Source organism: Akebia trifoliata, chromosome 1 (assembly GCF_017979445.1).
Source record: "Akebia trifoliata isolate Shusen 1 chromosome 1, ASM1797944v1, whole genome shotgun sequence".
In the NCBI taxonomy this organism is placed as follows: domain Eukaryota; kingdom Viridiplantae; phylum Streptophyta; class Magnoliopsida; order Ranunculales; family Lardizabalaceae; genus Akebia; species Akebia trifoliata.
The window spans coordinates 2,226,078-2,246,138 of NC_141375.1; the positions used below are offsets into that span (position 1 = coordinate 2,226,078).

At 35.7% G+C, this 20,061-nt stretch overlaps 2 protein-coding genes across 2 annotated transcripts; one reads left to right on the forward strand and one right to left on the reverse strand.

Moving 5' to 3' along the window:
- The first annotated feature begins 1,679 nt into the window (after positions 1–1,679).
- LOC147410339 (Alpha/Beta hydrolase fold-containing protein) lies at positions 1,680–11,014 on the forward strand. The gene is made up of 8 exons (XM_086434046.1): positions 1,680–1,818; positions 2,355–2,677; positions 5,026–5,223; positions 5,526–5,798; positions 8,085–8,187; positions 8,430–8,548; positions 9,144–9,320; positions 9,802–11,014. The coding sequence occupies exons 2-8, from the start codon at positions 2,375–2,377 to the stop codon at positions 10,621–10,623; spliced, it is 1,995 nt and encodes a 664-aa protein (XP_086290172.1). The 5' UTR covers positions 1,680–1,818; positions 2,355–2,374; the 3' UTR covers positions 10,624–11,014.
- A 975-nt stretch (positions 11,015–11,989) lies between these two features.
- Positions 11,990–19,765, reverse strand: LOC147410340 (polyadenylate-binding protein-interacting protein 7-like). The gene is made up of 6 exons (XM_086434056.1): positions 19,578–19,765; positions 17,318–18,156; positions 15,695–16,145; positions 15,508–15,578; positions 13,766–13,890; positions 11,990–12,685 (listed from the first exon to the last, which is right to left on the reverse strand). Exons 2-6 carry the CDS (start codon positions 18,062–18,064, stop codon positions 12,388–12,390), a joined length of 1,692 nt encoding a protein of 563 aa, XP_086290182.1. The 5' UTR covers positions 18,065–18,156; positions 19,578–19,765; the 3' UTR covers positions 11,990–12,387.
- Between the last annotated feature and the right edge of the window lie 296 nt (positions 19,766–20,061).

Below are 20,061 nucleotides of genomic sequence, written 5' to 3' on the forward strand. Positions count from 1 at the left end.
TCATTGAGAAAAAAAAAAAGTTTACTAAATGAATTATCAAGTTATCGCTCAAAATTCAAGGACTATTTAGAAAGAAAATCAAAACCATTCATTAGGGACCTTTAAGTAATTTTCCCTCAAATTTATTCGTGGAAACTGTTGAACGAAGTCAACCTTATTAAAAGAAAAGTGGAACCATGGTTTTAAAACTCAATTTCGTGTCCCGTCTCGTCTCATCCAAGTTAGATATTGAATCATCTTGGACGAGTTTTCTGATATGTTTGAGACATCTCATTTAAAAAATTAAAATTTGAATATGGGATTGAATATCTCGTCCGAAAAATTGATTTGTCCGTCTCGTCCATGCCTAATATCAAGATGACTCGGCGATACGTCTTGATCTTGGACAAGTTTTGAAATCATGAGAGCAGAACATCCCTCATGAGAAGCACTCACAGCAGTTATCTTATATGGTCTTTTTAACACAAATCAACTCCCATCTTATGCATTAGCCGTATCCCAAATCCATTGATGTTTCCCCAACAAATGGTTATGATAGTCTTTTTCAAGATATAATATAATTGACGATCCCCTAACCTTACTAAGGGTCTTTGGACTCACCACTTGGCATCTAAAAACATGATCAGATGCTTCAAGGTTGTAAACGATGAAATTTTATGAATTTTGAAGAAAAAATTATTATTTATTTAAAAAAATTAAAAAATATATTTTTTTTAATTTTTTTTATGAAAATTAGAGGGCTGTGGTGTTAAATTTCTTGTAAGGAAAGGGTTTCACTATAATTTAATCAAACGGTGTCAGTTTATTTTCTTTGAGAAATTTATCAATTTAAAATAATAATAGATAAGCTTTTATCATTTTAAAATAAAATGATTGATGGTTAAGGTTCTCAATAAGCCATCGCTGGTTGGGTTGGTACCTTGGCTAAACCTGTCCAATTAAATTATGACAAACATTTTCCTAACTAATTTAGTAAAGATTTGAGCTTTACTCAGCACCTCAGCAATCCAATACCACAGCCCTCTCAAGTTTCTTCCTAAAATTCTGATCCAAACCAAACAAAATAAAAAACCGATTTTTTTTTCTTGTGATTAGGGTTGTCGATGGGTCGGTTCCAGTTTGAATCCTAAAGGAATCACAACCAAAATCATTAAATTTTGTTGATTTTGATTTTCAATTGATTCTAAAATTGAATCTAGAATCAAGCATTTTCGATTTCAATTAATTAGGTACCCATTGACACCCTAACTATTGGAATATGAAAAGTACCACTCGAAAATTGATATTTGATATGAAGTCCTCCCTACGATAAATTATGAATTACTAAATAGACCTTACAGTAAGGACATCTTTCTAAATGCACCATAACTTTTTAGAAATACTTATTTACCCCTATAAAACACTCAATAAATCATCTATCTTGAAAATTTGAATCGTAGATGTCAACGATTCATGTCCAAACATCAAGATAAATTATTAATTTCGATACTTGTAAAAGGTCAATCTCGATAATTTGAAAAAAATATTGGACTGGACTATCAAATTACAGTCGAATAGTTAGGGGGTATTTAGAAAAAAAATCCCACCGTGTCGGGTTCATTAACTAATTTTCCCTAAAATCTCTGTTACCTTTCGCGTGGCGGACTGACGTTGACGGTTATTCTAATCTTGAAGGACACGTGTCAGTTTCAGTTAAAGTCTATATATATCTCTACATAAGGTCGATTTAGCTCTTTTGGTGGAAGGAATCGCTCTCTTGCGAGTTACGACATCTTTGGACGCACTGAGAGAATTTCTGTTACATTCTAAGCTATTCAGGTTCGTAGAATTCCTATATTTTTTTTCTTCTTCTGTTTTTTAGGGTTTATATATTTGTTTCAGTTTCTCGTAAATTTCAGGTTTTAGGGTTTTTTTTTTTTTTTTCGGGTTCTTTAATCGGTTTAGATTATTTTCTCGATTGTCGATCGTGAGACGATCCGAAAATTTTGATTTTTTTTTTCTTTTTGGAATTTTTGGGGGATACTAGGGACTTTTTATGTTTTTGTTTGAGAGATTCTTTTAAAGTTCTCAATTTTACTGCTTGAATGTTGCAAGAATCACAACTTGTTTGGATTGCTATTTTGCGGCCTTTTTTTTTTGTTTTTATGAAAAAAAATTACAATTCAAATAGGCTTTTAGAGTTTTCTTGAGTAGTTTCCTTCTGTTATTTGTTGAATTTAATTCAAAGAGTTTGAACTGAGATTTAACTGTAATTAAGGTTTTATTAATTTATTCCTTGAATTTATTTGTTGAACTGATATATAACAGTAATTAGGTTTTATTTATTTAAAATTAATGATAAAAAAATGAATCAGGTGTGATTGGATGCAAAACAATGGCAACAGCAACAATGGCAACAGCAGCTGGTGCAGCTGCACTTTTATATTATACATTAAACCGTAAATTACAAACTAATCCGACTCAGGACAATGAAGAAGACGATGGTTGCGAGGTTCCTAATAAGTCTGCTGCAGTTGGAAGTATTCGAATTTCACGTCGACCCATACAAGCACCTGCAACGTGGATAGAGACAATATCCGCATTATCGGAGACACTAAGATTCACCTACTCTGAAACTCTTGGGAAATGGCCGATTGGGGATTTGGCTTTTGGAATCAACTTCCTGTTAAAGAGGCAGGTAGAGATTTTATCTCATTTAGCTTTTTTTTTGGGTACATTTGAGCAATCACTAAGATGTTTACATTAAAGATGTTCTAATGGACTTAGGTTATTTGCTTGATCTTTACTATTATAATGAGAGAAGGTGGAGTAGAAGTGGTTCAACATCAAGATCTGGATCCCAAAAACACCGGCACCTTAACATTTAAACTTAATATAATCAGGGTCATTTTTTGGTCAAAACCCAAGAAAATTGCAATCCACTACCCTATAATCATGTTGGTTAGTTCCAAAATTACAAAAAATATCTTTTTTTACTATGTAATCTTTAAAACCACCCTTTAATTAATATTTTTTAAGTTACATAAGCCCTTCTGATACATGTGCATTTGCACATGCCACCTTCCAATGTATATCTAAATTGAGAAATCATTGGTGTTTTTCACACTCAATGGCTAAACCTCCACATTTTGACAAAAAAAAAAAAACCTTCACCCCGTGATAAATTCAAAAGGAATTCTAGAAGGCTATTAAAGTAATTGCACAAAATGACATAAATGAAATTGAAAGTTATGAAACAATTGGGTTTTATATCTGTGTATTATGTGTATCAGATTCTTGTTTGTCGGTCACTTGTAAATGATGTATACTGTATCGGTCCTGTATCCTGCCTTATCAGATTAACTTATTGCTTTAGACTTACTTTGTTCTGATTTCTGCACTGAGAATTTGCCATAGTTCTGTAGGTTTTGACAGTGGAGAGACCGTTTGTCACACTATTCACGGCCAAGTGTGCCACTCTTGCTCTGGTTTGGCCATGACCATTGCACTGTTTGCTGTTGAAACATATGGAACTGTGACTGAACTTCACCACTAGCATGAACTGGTCTAATCCTATTTATATTATTCGTACAAGTTACTTTTAGAGTACTAAATCAAGTAGTCACACATTATAATAGAATACAGGTAATATGCTCTTCCTAGTTCATTTCTCCGCCTGACGATCAGGGTACCGCCATTTCCTAGCCTCCTCTTCCAATGTACACTCTCTCTAGCCACACTTTTGTGCAAACTAGACTAGTGTCAACTGCAATCTTTATAATAATTTGGTGACACTAGTTAAGCCCCGTGACCCTCTTATATTCATAGTTCTCCCTTTCTCCAACAGATCGGTCTTTTGGAGTAGTTGGTTAGTTAACAATTCATTACTAGTATTTTTGGTATATACTTCCATGTCATGATCTTGATTTGATAAGGTGTGCAATGCATTTCGCTATTTTCCACCACTGATTGTGCACTACCACTGTGAAATCTTGTACCCAAGAACTACCCCAAGCACCATTAATATACACTATAGCATCATCTAAATTGGATTATGATCCACATTTAGTAATATGTTTCTTACATGATTTGATTTTAAAAAACCTAAGAAGTATAATCTGACGTGATTGTAGTGAACAGAGGAACATACCAGCAAACTTGCGTAACACCATAACACCTTGAATAACTGATGCAAGAACGTGAGGGGAGAAAAGAAAATACAAGTTTTAAGGAATCTAATTTGTGGTGATTTTGGAATTGGGTTAAGGATTTGAGTAGGATAGGGTAATTTAATTATGATCTTGTGCAAATATGACCATAATCCCAATGAAAATGATTAAAGGTTTGTAGGGTAAGGAAAAATGGTTAAAGGTTTATTGGGTAAGGAAAGGATTAAGGGTTAAGATTCGGAAAAGAGATTAATGAAATAAGGATTAAAGAAAATGGGAAAAGATTAAAGATAGAATAAAATGGGTTTGTAGGTTTTAAGAATCAAGAATCAAGAAAACAAAAGAATAGAAAAGAAAAATAAAGATTAAAGGAAAAAAAAGGAGTAGACGATAAAACCTTGGAATCACACTAAGAATGATGGAGAACTCACTTCACTCCATCAAAGAAACTCATTCTTTATTCATCAAAATTTTTGTTGTTTATTAATATATAAAAAAAACCTAATACAATCCATATAAAGAAAATAAATCAAGAATCCTTGTCAAATTAAAATACCAAATAAATAAACCTAATTTTCGTAACTTTCTCTCTCCTAATTTTCATACCCTAATAAACTTAAATAAAAAAATAAACTGCAGTTACTAAACTGCCCCTAAATATTATACTAAGACCATGGGACAATAAAACATCAAAATAAGTCCAAAAAATTTAAAATTAAAGCCTTAAAACATAAATCTAAATAAAAACTAAAATCGACTCTTTAAGATTTGATGTCCCCATCAATAACCTTATGTGAATCAATTGTAAATCTATGATATTTCTCATAACAATATCATTAGGCTTATCTAAATTATTGGGTTGTACCTCATTTTTCAGGGAAACTTACGTGTTGCCAGCGTATTTGGAGGCAAAGATAGTGTACAGCTCAAAGGGGCTGAAATAACAGCTGAGCTTAAGCATCTCTTAAAATTATTGACTCTTTGTTGGCATTTCTCAAAGAAGCCATTCCCACTGTTTTTAGAGGAGACTGGCTACGCTCAGGATGATGTCCTTCTTCAGGAACCCAAAGCAGGAGTAAGTCATGTTTGAACTTCAATAGTTCTAAATTTATGTTATTTACCATTTTTTTTTTCAAGCGATCGAGTGGGTTCTCTCAATTCTAACTATCAAGCAGTAGCCCTATCTAAGGATGATTGATGGTATGGATTGATAAGCATATGCCCCCAGTCTACATCAATTCTCCTTTTAAGTTATTGACTAGATGCCCGTCTTTGGTTGAACTATGTTTAGATTATGAATTTTTCACTTGAACCTATGTCTAGAGTCATTCTTGTACTGGATTGAGTTAATATTTTTTATTTTTTTATTTTGTGCAGATCTTAAAACCAGCATTTACAATTCTGGTTGACAAAAACACAAAATGTTTTCTTTTACTGATCCGGGGAACTCATAGCATCAAGGACACTTTGACAGCTGCAACTGGTGCAGTGGTACCATTCCATCACACTATTGTACATGAAGGAGGAGTAAGTAATTTAGTTTTAGGCTATGCACATTGTGGAATGGTTGCAGCTGCTCAGTGGATTGCAAAGCTCGCTGTTCCTTGTCTCACCAAAGCACTTGGTGAATATCCAGATTATAAAATCAAGGTAAAAATCATTTTTTCTGTATGAGGAATGTTGCAGTACTTGCATGAGCGATAAAAAAAATTCACTCCTTTTCATCTACCACGTTAGTGAAAGTATGTTTTAGTTATGCTACTCCTATATGACAAAGGTATGTGTCTGATATGTTATGTATATGATGTTTACAATTAATAATGAAGTATTAGATTTGGATGCAACATCTGTTTTAATGTATTCGGGTACATAGATTTTGTTTTACTGTAGTTGCTAAAACACTCTTGCACAGACAAGTCTCCCAGATGTGGCCTAAATTTTCTGGGTTATTGGTGAATTCCAAGCATTCCCCTTTTGGCATTCTATGTACCCTTCCCATAAGAAATATGTTGAAATAATAGATACCAACTTATCAATTATGTATTGGTAGCTTGGTGTTACTATGTTAGCACTTAACATCGAAGATTACCTATAAGATTTTGGTTTTGGGATGCTGCATGTGTTTGACAAAGCTTTGCACCATTAGATACTTTTAGTTTTACAATAGTTTTTTTTTCTTCATGATTTGAGATTTTAGAGGTGCATGTTTTAAAGGATGAGGAACAGACTCAAATTGTCTTGCAGCGATCCCAAGTTGGATCAATTGATTCGAACAGTCCTATGTCAGTCTAAGGTGATCCCAAAGGCCAAGTTGTCTGATTATCACCTGAGTAAATAGTGCGGTAGGCATGAGTTAGGGCTGAATCTATGTTACTTGGTTTGTCGGCTCGAATTTGGGTTTGTGGTTCACCACTCTTGAATGAAACTTGTTCATAGGGGTAGGAAGAGAGAATTCATTTCTTGGTTCGCTTAGATTCATTAGTTCGATTAATTTGTTTGGTTCAATTGTGCATTTATATAGTTCAAGCATGCAAGCTGCAAGTACAACTATAATGCTAAAAATTCTAAGAATTAGAACAGGAAAAAAAAAAATCTGTGTGCGCGTGTGTACGAGTGAGTGAAATGATGAAGGAAGATTAAGAGGCATAATTGAAACTCTCAAACAAAAAATGTGTAGTATCTTTACTATTTGGTTCATTGAACCCAATGACAAAATTCAAGGTAGATTCCTAGTGCAAATCCGTTGTACCTGGGAACTTGTTTACCAGCATGACTTGAACGGCTTTTCAAAGTTTTCCCCACTTCTAATTCAGTACAAGTCATTTATTATTTACTAGAACCTATTTTCTATAATGGCTTTCTATACATCATTATTCCATTTTAGGTTTCTTATATTATTGATTCTCTTTTAGGAATCTCTAGTAACTTTTTTCGTCTTTCTTTCAATGTAATTGGCCATTTTATCCTGATCACCATAATTTATTTTCTTCCTAATGTCTACTTGTCACCAAAGACAATCCTTGTTCTCATGAACTCTTTATTTTGTCGTTTTTTCCACCAATTAATGCAAGCATATAAATCACCAACTTATGTCATACGTAGTTATAATTTCCTGGGATAAACTTTACTGTTTTTCCATGTTGAATATTGTCTTCTTGTAAGAAGGAAAGGTCTGTCCGGCTTCTACTTGATCCTTTCTTAAAGGTCAAAAAATGCTCGCTATGTTCTGCAAAGAATAATCTTTGCTAAATACAATATTATGTTCCATGAAGAACTTTTTAATGATTGTAAGGTCCATTTCATTTTTTTCGAATGTCCGTCCGCTATACACTCTTTCATATCCTCTACTGTCTTTCTCTAGCAACCCATATAAATACTTTTGTCATCTAGAATTTTCAGTTATAATCAATGCACATCCTTCCAAAATTGTTTCTTAATACCCTTATCTAATCCTAGTTTGATTGAAGAAAGCCTATAGCTTAATCTTTGACATACTATCCATTAAATCTATACCTCCCTCTTTACTAATTTTTGTTTCTAGTGTCTTTATCTCCTTCGAACAAAGCGTGTAGCTATCCTCACCTGGGCATTTATCCCATATGTTTTATTTCTTATAAACTCAAAATTTTAGTTCTTTCATCTATGATCTAACTGTATGTATCCATCAGCTCCTTTAGTCCACTAATTCCTAATCACTATCCTACTTGCTTATTGAAAAACCCCTGCGTTCTAAGTGTCTAGACAAATTGTAATATCTTGGCATGTTAACTGCCAGTGTTGAACTTTGGGCCTGCATTTTCTGGTGTCCAATCCCGAAGGACGGAATAAGATTTTTTGGTTTTTTGTAAATGTTTCTTTATGTTTCTCCTTCAGGAATGCTCTTTACTTTTGGTTGGAAAAACGTAGTGATTCCATACTTCTCTTGGATCCTTGTAGATTGTTGGACATTCTTTGGGTGGAGGCACAGCAGCACTTTTAACGTATGTGTTGCGTGAGCATCAGGAGTTCTCAACAACTACATGTGTTACATTTGCTCCAGGTTTGTGTTTATTTGTGTATTATATTTTAACGTCGTGATTATTATTTTGAAGCATCTTCCTTCCTTTCTTCCCCCCCCCCTTTTTGATGAGTTCTTATTTTCTTCATTGGGAATAACTATTTTAGAATATGAAATATATTTCTGCGTGTTTTCCAGTTTATTGATGAGCTGATTTTGTACTTGATGAATATTTATGTAGTTGTTGCACTTCTTCAGTACTGACTAGATATAAACATATGCAGCTGCCTGTATGACTTGGGAGTTAGCAGAATCAGGCAATAACTTCATTACTTCAGTCATAAATGGAGCTGATTTGGTGCCTACATTCTCAGCTGCTTCAGTAGATGATTTGCGCTCTGAGGTTCTTCTGTAAATGAACTTAGTTCCTCTAGAATTTCTAATTTTGCAGTTTTGTTTCCTTGATTCAGAAGAATGGAAACATAATAAGTTACTTGAAATTATGAAGTTGTACAAATTCAAGCAGCAAAAACTAATCATTTTAGAGGCTATATTCTCTTTCCTTTGCCCCATTGATGCACACTTGCTTCTTCTTTCTTCTCTCTCTTGAAGAGCTTATTTTACCGTAAAACTTTTCTTTAATAGGTCTTCCGAGATTCTACTGGCACACTAACTTTTAATTATAACACACCAATCCTTTTGAAATTAATTGCTTGTTTATATTAGATTGGTGTATTATAAGTAAAAGTTGGTGTGCTAGAAGAAGCTATCTAAGTTTTTGATACTGTAATATTTGCATGAAACTTTGCAACTTGCCTTTGGCTAGGAATATATATTTGGTCCTAAGTGAGTCGGCCAACATCTAAACCAATACTTGTTATTAGTGACCAACCAAGTCAACTCCATATGCATGTGAAATTTTACCTAGACTAGGGCGAGTTCCTATCTTTGTTTATTCTTTTAATTTTTTTTTCTTAAATTTTTCTTCCCTTGTACAGGTGACAGCATCTGCATGGCTGAATGATCTGAGGAATCAAATTGAGCACACAAGAATCCTGAGCACAGTCTATCGTTCTGCATCAGCCTTGGGGTCTCGTCTTCCCTCCATTGCTAGTGCTAAAGCAAAAGTTGCTGGGGCAGGGGCAATTTTGCGCCCAGTCTCCAATGGCACACAGGTGCCTTTCTGCTATTTCAAGTAGTAAAATAAAATAACAATTTTTTTGGTAAGTCAAAAAAAAATTCTCACGGTAGTCCTTTGGTAAAAATATTTGTGGTACAAGGAATTCTAGGTTATATGGACCGACCTTGGTCCTATTAGAGTGTATGCAATTCGAAAATCGAGGACTTAAATGAAGTGCTGGATCACCTAATAAGCCTTTTTTTTTTTGGGTACCTTGGTTATCCGGACCTCTTAGAGCACTCGACTAATCCAACGGGATACCCTTGTCTCACCCCTTTCACACATTAACACAAGCCTATTATGAAACTGAATTCAATCCAACAACATAGGGAAGTTTATGATAAAAATCACAAATAATTGTTTGTGCATTTCTTTAACCGTCTTTTCGCCTCCAGGCAAGCTACTAACTGAGGAACTTCAGCCAGTTAATTAAGTTTCCTTTAACATTTGATCTGATATCAATTATTTATGTGCAGGTTGTGATGAAACAAGCGAGGAATGTAGCCCAGGCTGCATGGGCTCGACCAGCTCTCCACCTATCTTCATGGTCATGCATGGGTGCTCGTCATCGAGCTACGGTTGTTTCCTCAAATACAAAGGAAGATATCAAGCCGTCAACCACCCTTTCAGATATAGACGAGCCTCTTATAACCTCCCATACAGCTACAACTACAATTGAAACTTTTGAGCTTCCTCCATCTACATCTGAGGGCACACAATGGATTTCAGAACTTGAATGCAGTTATTCGGATGAGATTGGTCTACACACTGATGTGGACGCCGATGTCGATGATGGTGAGGACCTCATGGGCCACAGTAGAAATGAGGACAGTATGTCCGAGGTCGAGTTGTGGCAACAACTTGAGGAAGAGATCTACAGACGGACAGAAGGTGAGGAAACGGATGTTGCCAAGGAAATACAGGAAGAGGAGAAAATGGCCATAGCCGAAGTGGGTGAAAGCACATCACAAAGCTCAGAGCCAGAAATGAAAGAGGCGCACCGCTTTTTCCCTTGTGGAAAGATAATGCACATGATCTCCCTCACCCCTGAGGAACCTGATTGCGATGGTGACATTGCTGTGAACTTGGGTGACACTGACAATGATAGGCTTGCAGCAGATGCTAAGGTCGGGATTTTCCTCACGCCAAGGTCATTGTACAGTAAGCTGAGATTGACGCAGACTATGATTAGTGATCACTTCATGCCTGTTTATAGGAGACAGTTGGAGCAGCTGATTAGTGAACTTGAGAAGGAAGAAGTTTCAACAAATGCTTGTGATAACGGGGAAAATTGTTAGGAGAGTTGGGTTATATATTGAACTGAAAACAATAATTGCTTTCGAGCTTTGCTACCATAGGAGGGTGGTTCAACAACTGGGATCATGCAATCAACCTTGGTGTTGCATAGTTCTAATATGACGAGTTGGTTCTTTCCCGTTACAGATGGTTTAACATGGTCGGTCACATCAACACGAACAACAACAAAAAATGGTGGAAGATTCTTCATCTATGATATGTTTATACAGGTTTTGAACTCCAAATCTGTAAATAGTTTGGGGAATTATTGGCAGGAACAATCATCATTTTTTTTCCAGTTGAATTAGGGGGTCTTGCTTCTCATTTTAAGACTAATTGTTACACAACTTATAAGTAAAATTTCTCATCTTATAGATCATTATTTTTGGGATAGAGCCTTAATTAAGGCCGCCTGAGAATTCGTAGGCTAAGGTCCACTATGAAAGCTTTGGAAAATTTTCTTTCAAAGGTCATAGAAGTATGAAGTTGGTTTTGAACTGAATCTCAAGCCGTGTGATTGCTTGTGAGTTATTGAGGCAAATAGGATACTACAACCCTTGATTTCCATGGATAGATTACACTCAGAATTGAATTGAAGTTGTGTTGCCATCACTTCAAATCTCTCTTAAAACGAAACACCAAATGAAATACCAGTAGGGCTATTTCTGATTGGATAATTTTGGGTCAAGATAGCTTGGTACGATGGTCCTTAATCCAATAAAATGTGAGAAATTATGTCAATTCTATCATAGATTTTTTTTTAAATATATATATATATATATGGAATTTATTCATATTTTGTATATCAATCCAATCCAATTCAATAATATTATTACATCACATTTGGATCCTATCCAACGAGAGTCCATATCGTATCGTTCCAGGTCCAATCTGAAGCCTATTCATCTACAACCATACATCTGAGTACAACTGCTAATCTTAATAATGCCACAGATACTTGCACGAATCTGCAACTGAATTGTTTGAAACATACATGGACATTGTATCTCTTCCATGCTATTATTCTCTTCCATAATCAGTATCTCAATCATAATAAGGTAACACCCTATCAATTACGTCCTTGAATATTCTGATTCATCCATCTATAACATACAAGTGACTAATGTAACAAAACCACTTGCCTAACATAATTGCAGTGTTAAATTTGTCTAAAATGCTATTATTATGTGATGCGTCCCATGCAATTAAAAAGAATCAATGATAGATCCCTCAAATACCCTCCACTCAGAAGATAAAAAAGAAATTTAAATCAATCATACTGCACACTTTCTTCCCTCCACACACTGTTGATTAGCAACACATTATTCTATTGTGGCACTATTGGATTTTCTAATTTTCAAACATTGGTTGAGAAATGAGAATTCATGCTAGTAAATTGAGCTGTTGTGTATATCAGTTCTCTGTGTTACAGCTAAGAATTAAGGACAAAAAACAATTTAACAAAAAATTTAACAACTATAAACAAAGATACAGAAAAGAAGGGAGGAAAAAGGTTTTGAGAAAGAACTTGTGAAACCCACCATAAACCTTCCAAAATGTGGCCCCCTCATCGCCACCCCGTAAATCACTAATGATACACTCCCTTTCCCCTCTCCCCATCTTTTTTTTTTGACTGCTTGTTTTTTTCCTTTTTGCCAGGCTTTGATTCTTCTTACCATGTACAAACACAAGAATGAAGCTCAAGGTTGGTTATGGCGGCGTTTGTGTTGAAAATTCCTACCTTACACTGTTGTTCCTCTGAATTACTATATCACAACTTGAAGCAGACCCGCCTGTGGTTCAGAGTAATTGAGTCCCTCTTGAAGCAGATATTGCTCCACGGCGACTGGCAGCCTTGCTGGAGTCCGAGAACCCTTAGTGTGGTGGCCTGTACCTACGCAAATATATACCTTAAGGCGCTGATCAGCTGATCTGGCTGCCCTCCTCAAGACATTAAGCTCATTTTTCAAAGTGTGGATAGCCTCATTCACATGCAGCCCATGCAAATCTATCATGCGTTCCTGTCCCCTCCCATAAGCGTGAAGCTCTGGACCGTGAGGGTTCCTACAAAGCAGTTAAAACAGAGGTCCGACAAATGCATAGATCCATTCATCAATTACATAGAAACATTTCATGCTTAAAAGATACAAACAAATTAATTATAATATATACATATACCATGTTATTTGCTGTAGGGTCCATCTTTTTGTTCACCATAGGAGGACTCACTGGAATAGTCCCGGCGAATTCTGGGCTAGACATTGCTCTACATGATACTTATTATGCGGTTGCACATTTCCATTATGTACTTTCTATGGGAGCCGTTCTTGCTTTATTTGCAGGATTTCACTATTGGGTGGGTAAAATCTTTGGTCGGACATACCCTGAAACTTTAGGTCAAATCCATTTTTGGATCACTTCTTTCGGGGTTAATCCGACCCTCTTTCCCATGCATTTCTTAGGGCTTTCGGGTATGCCACGTCGCATTCCAGATTATCCAGATGCTTACGCCGGATGGAATGCCCTTAGCAGTTCTAAAAAACTATAAATGAATCATGACTTTCCGTTACATCAGATCATGCAACCCATTTTCCAAGGTATCATTCTTTCACACAAAAGAGTAACCAGATTATTAGCATATGCGCATCATGGATCCAGGAGATGCACCATAAATTTTTCTTGTTTTTCCTTTTTCATTTTCAAAATAGATATAATTCTAAATTTGACTTTATAGAGACATAAAATATTACAAATAGCATCTAAAATGATGAGATTTGGCCAGTAAACAATGATGTCAATATGTCATATCCCTGGGGCATGTTATTATGATAGCAAGTAATCAGTGGCATAATTCCTATGTATAGAGGCATGATTTCAGATAGAAACAACGCCTTATCTCTGTAAGAAGAACCAATTCTGTCTTTGATTGACTATAAATAATCCCGAAACATTCAATGTTTTGAGTTTAATGTTACGTTCCGCACTCGGCTGAGACATTCTGAGACAGTGCGGAACTTCTAACCATGCTTACAAGTACCATTTCCCTCCTCACAGATGAAGATAATCCCTGATCAACTGCAATTATGAATCATGCAAATTAACTATTTACCGATAAGAAAATGTGTGACACATGGTAAAACAAACCTCTGTCGGTAAATGGATTCTTGTGCCTTTTCATGAGCTTCCTTCATATGCATGTTGTGCAGCTGCCCTTTCACACTTAATTCCTTTGCTAAAGCTTTGTTGCCGATGAGATATGCCTGTCGTGCCTGTTACATAATGTCATTGACAAATATAACATACCATAGCCATAGATGTAATATAACAGTTGATGGTTATGAAGCTATCTTGCTTGGAAAGCAGAAATAGGAATTTCACTAGTATAGAAATAGGAATTTCACTAGTATGCAGTGTACCTATCATCACTATTTTTTGTAACACCTCTCAGGTTGCATGTTTCCAAATTCCGACCGATGGGTATGGGTATCACACAAAATACCAAGGCAATCCATTAACAGACAACCCTTTTTTTTTCTGTACTATTATTATTATTATTATTATTTTTCTTTCTTTTATAAGCTTTACCAGAAAGCTTGTCCTTCCCACCATATTCCAAAACTTGATGGGTGGACTGAAGTTATTTCCAACTACAGATTCCAAACTCAGAAAGGGGGAACTAAAGAAAGTTGGAAAGCGAGAAAAAAACAGAAGTTATTTTTGGCAACTCTGAATTTTAGTGAGGGCTAACTGAGAATAACGTGCATGGTCTCAAGTCTCAGATGATCTGACTTTAATTTGCCTTAGTCAACTTGAGATCATCTGGCCCAGGTCAAAAAAAAACCGTGACCTGGAACTTGTATCACAGCCTAACTTGTCCTGAGGCTTTGAATCATTATTGTCTGAGCCTTGAGTTGTTTTTTTTCCTGATTTGGTCTTGGTTTGGCCTAATGTGGCCGTCACTCAGTTGCTTTAGGTTTGCATCAACTCAGCTGACAGGTCCTCGTCCAGATCATTGTACTTGACTCAGTTTCAGTAATGGATGATCTGGAGTCTCATGCCCATGTCTTAAACGGTGGAATAAGTATAACAAAAATATAAGTAGGCCAAGAAAAACTGAAAATCATTCCTTGATCAGTTGGAATCTTTATGTACCATAATACTTTAAAGATTGGAGAATTGCTTTATCACCAATCAAGATAAATTAGACAAGGTCCAGACATTAGTAATCTGTCAATCAGATGTCATTAGTAACATATTTCTAGTGGCCTGGGGAACGACTAAAAGGATCGGTCTGTCCTTAATATGTAAAACACTTGCTTAAATAAACACAAGTCACTAATATAACCAAGATGAGGCACCAATGGCTCGAAACTTCACCAAACTGGGAGCAAGCAAATATTGCAACCACTACTCTTGCAGAATTATTAGTAGTTGTTAATACATCTAACAAACTAGAACATGGATGATTATATGTACATGCCTATATGCATGTACTTATATGCTTAGAATATGAATGCATGCTATAAATTACTAATATATCCAACTAATTAGAACATGAATGATTATATGTGCATGCATTCATATTCTATTTTATTTACTACTTTATATAGTTAGAATTTGAATATATTACTTAAATTCCATTAAACTTGAATTCTGGTCTTTTTTCATAACTTTACTTCTTTCATGAAATGTTGTTTTTTTATAACGTGTTTAATAGTTTCATATGATTGCAAGATCTGTCTGAAACACTTCTTTCTAGTCCTTGAATCTGACATCAACATGCACGTCTATGTGCAAGTTACAGATAATTTGATCTTCACAGAGAATAGAATTTAATGTAAAACAAATAAGATGTGGGAAGGAAAATAACTTTTCAGATATGATACCTGTTCAAAGTATGCATTACGAAGGCGTGCATGATCACGAGCTTCCTCCCTCATCTCTGAATACATATTCGCTGCCAACTCAACATTGTTAAAATTAAATAAAATTGCAGATGACATAAATCGGACTCTTGAATAAGTATAAGATCATACTAAAATATGTACAAAGATGTCAAGTCAGGAATATTACCCACTGCTTCTCCAGTCTCGAGCCAAACAGGACCTCCCCGAGCTGAACCATAATTTTGTGACCTATCACCATATGTGGGTCTACCATGGCCACCACTGTAAGAGCTAGCTAAAACATTAGAACTTCTGCTTGAGCCAACACTGGCATTTGCAGAACCATTTCTCTCATACTTCCACTGACCAGAATCCGGAGATGCCAATTTTTTAACAGCTGAAGCAAAATCTATAGCACCTCTAGATGGAGCAGCAGAACTGGAATTGAACAGAAGAATACTTTCCTTGTTTCCAGATCTGTAAGGATTGGAACTTTGTTGGAGATCGTCTCCAGTAAATTTTGGCAGACCATTTTGACCATCTGATTCGATAAGTGCAGGGAAATCTGATGCACTCAGGTTTGGTGCTGATAATGTCTTCGTGTTCATGGTCTGAGTGAAAGCACCATCAACTTGAAGCTAAAATAGCAAATAAGATGGTTTTAGCGAATTCTCTATTACGAAGAATATCAGAAGTAAAATACACATTCTTTACCATTGGAAAGATCAAAAATAAAGGTAATGGAAAGCATACAATATCCTAGGTTGGTGTATAAAGAACCCTTGCATTGTTTTCTGTTAATTCAAGTGTGTTCATGTCTCATATGAGCACACTTGAATGCCTTCATCCTCCATACCTTACAAGCTAATCCTCTGACCCATTTTCCTTCTCACTCGGGTCATCGGAAATTTGGAACAGTTCGAATCCAAGCCTATCACACCACCTGTGTAGGGTATTGGTGCTACAGTCCAACACAGGAATACGAGTGTCAAATTCAGTAAACCCCACATCATCATCAAAGCCTTATCCTAAAGATTTGAGATTGGCTAAATCTTGTTCCTACATTTAATTGTTGTTGCTGTATCCCCAACAACAATAAACATACCCATAGACAAGTCTATAAACATATATAATAACGGATTCTATGCAGGGATATCTTATGATATGCATCACATACCCATAGACAAGTCCATAAACATATTTAATGGTACATTTGCTACTAAAAAAGAAAGAGAAAAATTAAATTGGAAATGGTTAAGCCTGTGCTAACAGATTTGTTTGTACTAGACTGAACCACGAACCGGTACGAAGTGAAACAATTAGAGGAACGGTTCATACTGGGTTCGTGGAATAGAGCGAAAAATGTACTACCCAATTTCCAAACCCAACCATCTCGTTCACTGAATTTTGTCATTAGGTTCGATGAACCAAATAGTGAACTGAAGATACAACTTTTTTTTGAGAAATTTGATAATGCCACTTCATCTTTCTTCTTCTCCATGTATGTATGTGTGTGTGTATATATATATATATATATAACCACTAACCCTTTTAAGTATAAAAAAAATTCTGACAATCAAACCAATATCTCCAGATGACGGCACCTCACAATCAATCCAATATCTCCAGACTACAGTGGATAAATTTGAATAAGAGCTTGTTTCAAAACCAGACTCTAAAGTTTACAATGTGGAGAATGTTTGGTACTTTGTGCTTCCTTGAAACTATAATTCATAATCCTCTACACCATCCAAAAAACATGCCTCTTTGATTCGAACAAAGTTAAGTGAGTCAAAAGAATGAAGCATACCTCAAGTTGAGTGAGCATCTCGATCGTCAAGTTCAAGTCACATCCATTAGCAAAGTATACCTCTGCAAGGCTTTCAGTAGCAAAACCAGGGAATTGTGAAGCCAAAAACTCCACAGGATTGACCTCAGAATCATCCAAAACTGCATGCTCGCTTACAATATCATTTAGAAATCCAGTACCAGAGTTTCCACTGTGTGGAAGACCCTCCCTTCCAATACTAAGATGCTGATCCCCATTAACAAAACGCTTGTCCCAAGGATTAGCTGGCAATTTCATGAAGCCATCTGATGCCTGATCTTCCGCATATGATGAAATTGAATATCTCTGCTTTTCAATCAAGCGGTTGTCATCATTGCCGAAAGAAGATGCAGAGAACCTCAACTTTTCCCTCCCGTCATTAATGGATAAGCTTGCAAATGAGAGACTCTCCAGTCCTTGTGATTCATCTTCTCCCATGAACTTGAAGTCGGGAGTGATGTCATCAGGAAGCTGGTGCTGCCAATATTGGCGAGCCTCCTCATCGGAATAATTCGAAACAATGGACTCTGATCGATCTAAAACTGCTTTTCCAGATGTACCAGAAGAATCGAGCCTTGCTGGCACATTTCCATCGCTGGTGCTTCCAGGAGAAGATCGAAGAGCATAAGGAATGAATTCTGCTGCATTTGGATTCAAAGTTGGCGTCTTGTTTGTAGTACTGAGTGTTGTGATGTTGTTTGAAATACCCTTTTTGGATAAGTTCATCATTATGGAATAATAAAAATAAAATGACACAATTCAGATAAAAAAGCCTTTCCCGCAGCTGAAAAACGAGACTTCCAGCAATTACTATCCCAAACCTGCCCAAAAATTACATAGAAAGAAAAATAAATGGAAATGGACGAAGAATTTGAACTAAACGCAAGCTAAACTACAATACATTTTGTAGACATGTCACGAGAATGCAAACTAGCCCTCCTGACTCTAAAAAATAATAATAATAATAAGAGAAAAGAAGAGACTTCCTGATCCAAAGAAAACACATTAATGAATTCCAAATTCTAAAGAAATCTAAGGTGAATAAGCAAATCAGGATACTAATAGCCAGACAGCAAATACAGTTCAAGAGAGACTTGTTGGGTCTCAAAGCAATAAAATGGTTCAATCATGAAAAATAAAACCCCATCTTGGGGTTGCTCTTCTACTGTTGTAAGTTAAGTGAGTACTTCAATGGAGTGTTTTTTAGTACTTTATATTCAAGTGGGAGGAGCTGTGCTCCTTGTAACGGTGTGAGTGTTGGTGTGTGGTGTTTTTTTTTCATCATCATCAAAGCCATATCCCAAAAACTTGAGCTTGGCTGACCAATAATTAAACAGATCAAAATTTAAAAGCCTAGAATTATAAAAGAAACCATATCAGTGTCAAGACAAAGAATTACATCAATTTTCAAACAACACAACAAAAAAAGTCAAAATAAATCCTCATCAACATAACCCCTAATCTCCCAAACTCATATGAAAACCCTAACCCTAAATTCACCATCATCAACCATTCAAATCCACCATCATCAACCATTCAAATCCACAGAACAAACAGCACGAATCGATAATTGATTTTCTAAAAACACAACAAAAAAAAGTCCAACGAAATCCCCGTCACCATAACCTAATCTCCCAAACTCATACAAAAAGCCATATCCCAAAAACTTGAGGTTGGCTGAGCAATAACAGAACTAATCAAAATTTAAAACCCAAGAATTATAAAACAAACCATATCGGTGTTAAAACAAAGAATTCCATCGATTTTCAAAAAACCTAACAAAAAAAGTCAAACTAAATCCTCATCAACATAACCTAACCTCCCAAACTCATACGCAAATCCTAGCCCTAAATCCACCATAATCAAAGACAAAACCATTCAAATCCACAAAACAAACAAACAGCATAAATCGCTAATGATTTTCAAAAAACACAACAAAAAAAGTCGAACTAAATCCTCATCAACATAACCTAATCTCCCAAATTCATACCAAAACCCTAGCCCTAAATTCACCATCAAAGACAAAACCATTCAAACCCACAAAACAAACAAACAAACAGCATAAATCGATAATCAACATACAATATACAAAATAAAAATCAAGATTACAAGATTTAAGCTACAAAACAATCAAATTCGAAAGATCTCAAACCAAAAAATCCACAAAAATGAAAAAAAAATAATAATAATAATTTCAAAACAGAAGTCAAAGATCTGAAGAGAAAGAAGAACTAATTTGTACCTTTTCGAAGCTCGATGAGAAGAGAAATCGAATCAAACCGATCCATGTATGGATGCAAGCAACCGAGGCAGAGATAGATGTGTGTTAGAGAGAGCGATGTGTGTGTTATAGATGTTCTTGGAATCCTGAGAATCCTCTTTTCTTTAGGCTGCTTAAGCTTCTCTGATTTTCTCCAAAATTCCTTTTTTTCGGTGTTGCGACGAGGTTAGCCAGATTTTATCGAGATCTGTGTCACATAGATAAACCGCTAATGATGATCCACGTATTAACACCCACAGACTCTAGTCTAAATTTCTTAACCCACGCGCGACCATCACCACCACATAGACTTTGACGCGAAATCTCTCTCTCTCTCTCTCTCTCTCTCTCTCTCTTTGTGATTGGACATTAAATGCCCTTGTTATTTGTGGAAATTAACGAAAAAACTTCTGATGTGGCCACTATATGCTAAGATGTACCTATCATGTTTTCTATATATTGTACA

Excerpts from the sequence above, each read along its gene's own strand:
- LOC147410339 (XM_086434046.1), top strand. The coding sequence starts at position 2,375 with ATGGCAACAGCAACAATGGCAACAGCAGCTGGTGCAGCTGCACTTTTA. Across the intron at positions 2,678-5,025 it reads ACTTCCTGTTAAAGAGGCAG|GGAAACTTACGTGTTGCCAG; the intron begins GTAGAGATTTTA and ends CTCATTTTTCAG. Across the intron at positions 8,549-9,143 it reads TAGATGATTTGCGCTCTGAG|GTGACAGCATCTGCATGGCT; the intron begins GTTCTTCTGTAA and ends TCCCTTGTACAG.
- LOC147410340 (XM_086434056.1), bottom strand. The coding sequence starts at position 18,064 with ATGATGAACTTATCCAAAAAGGGTATTTCAAACAACATCACAACACTC. Across the intron at positions 15,579-15,694 it reads CGAGACTGGAGAAGCAGTGG|CGAATATGTATTCAGAGATG; the intron begins GTAATATTCCTG and ends TTGAGTTGGCAG. Across the intron at positions 13,891-15,507 it reads GTAATGCATACTTTGAACAG|GCACGACAGGCATATCTCAT; the intron begins GTATCATATCTG and ends ATTATGTAACAG.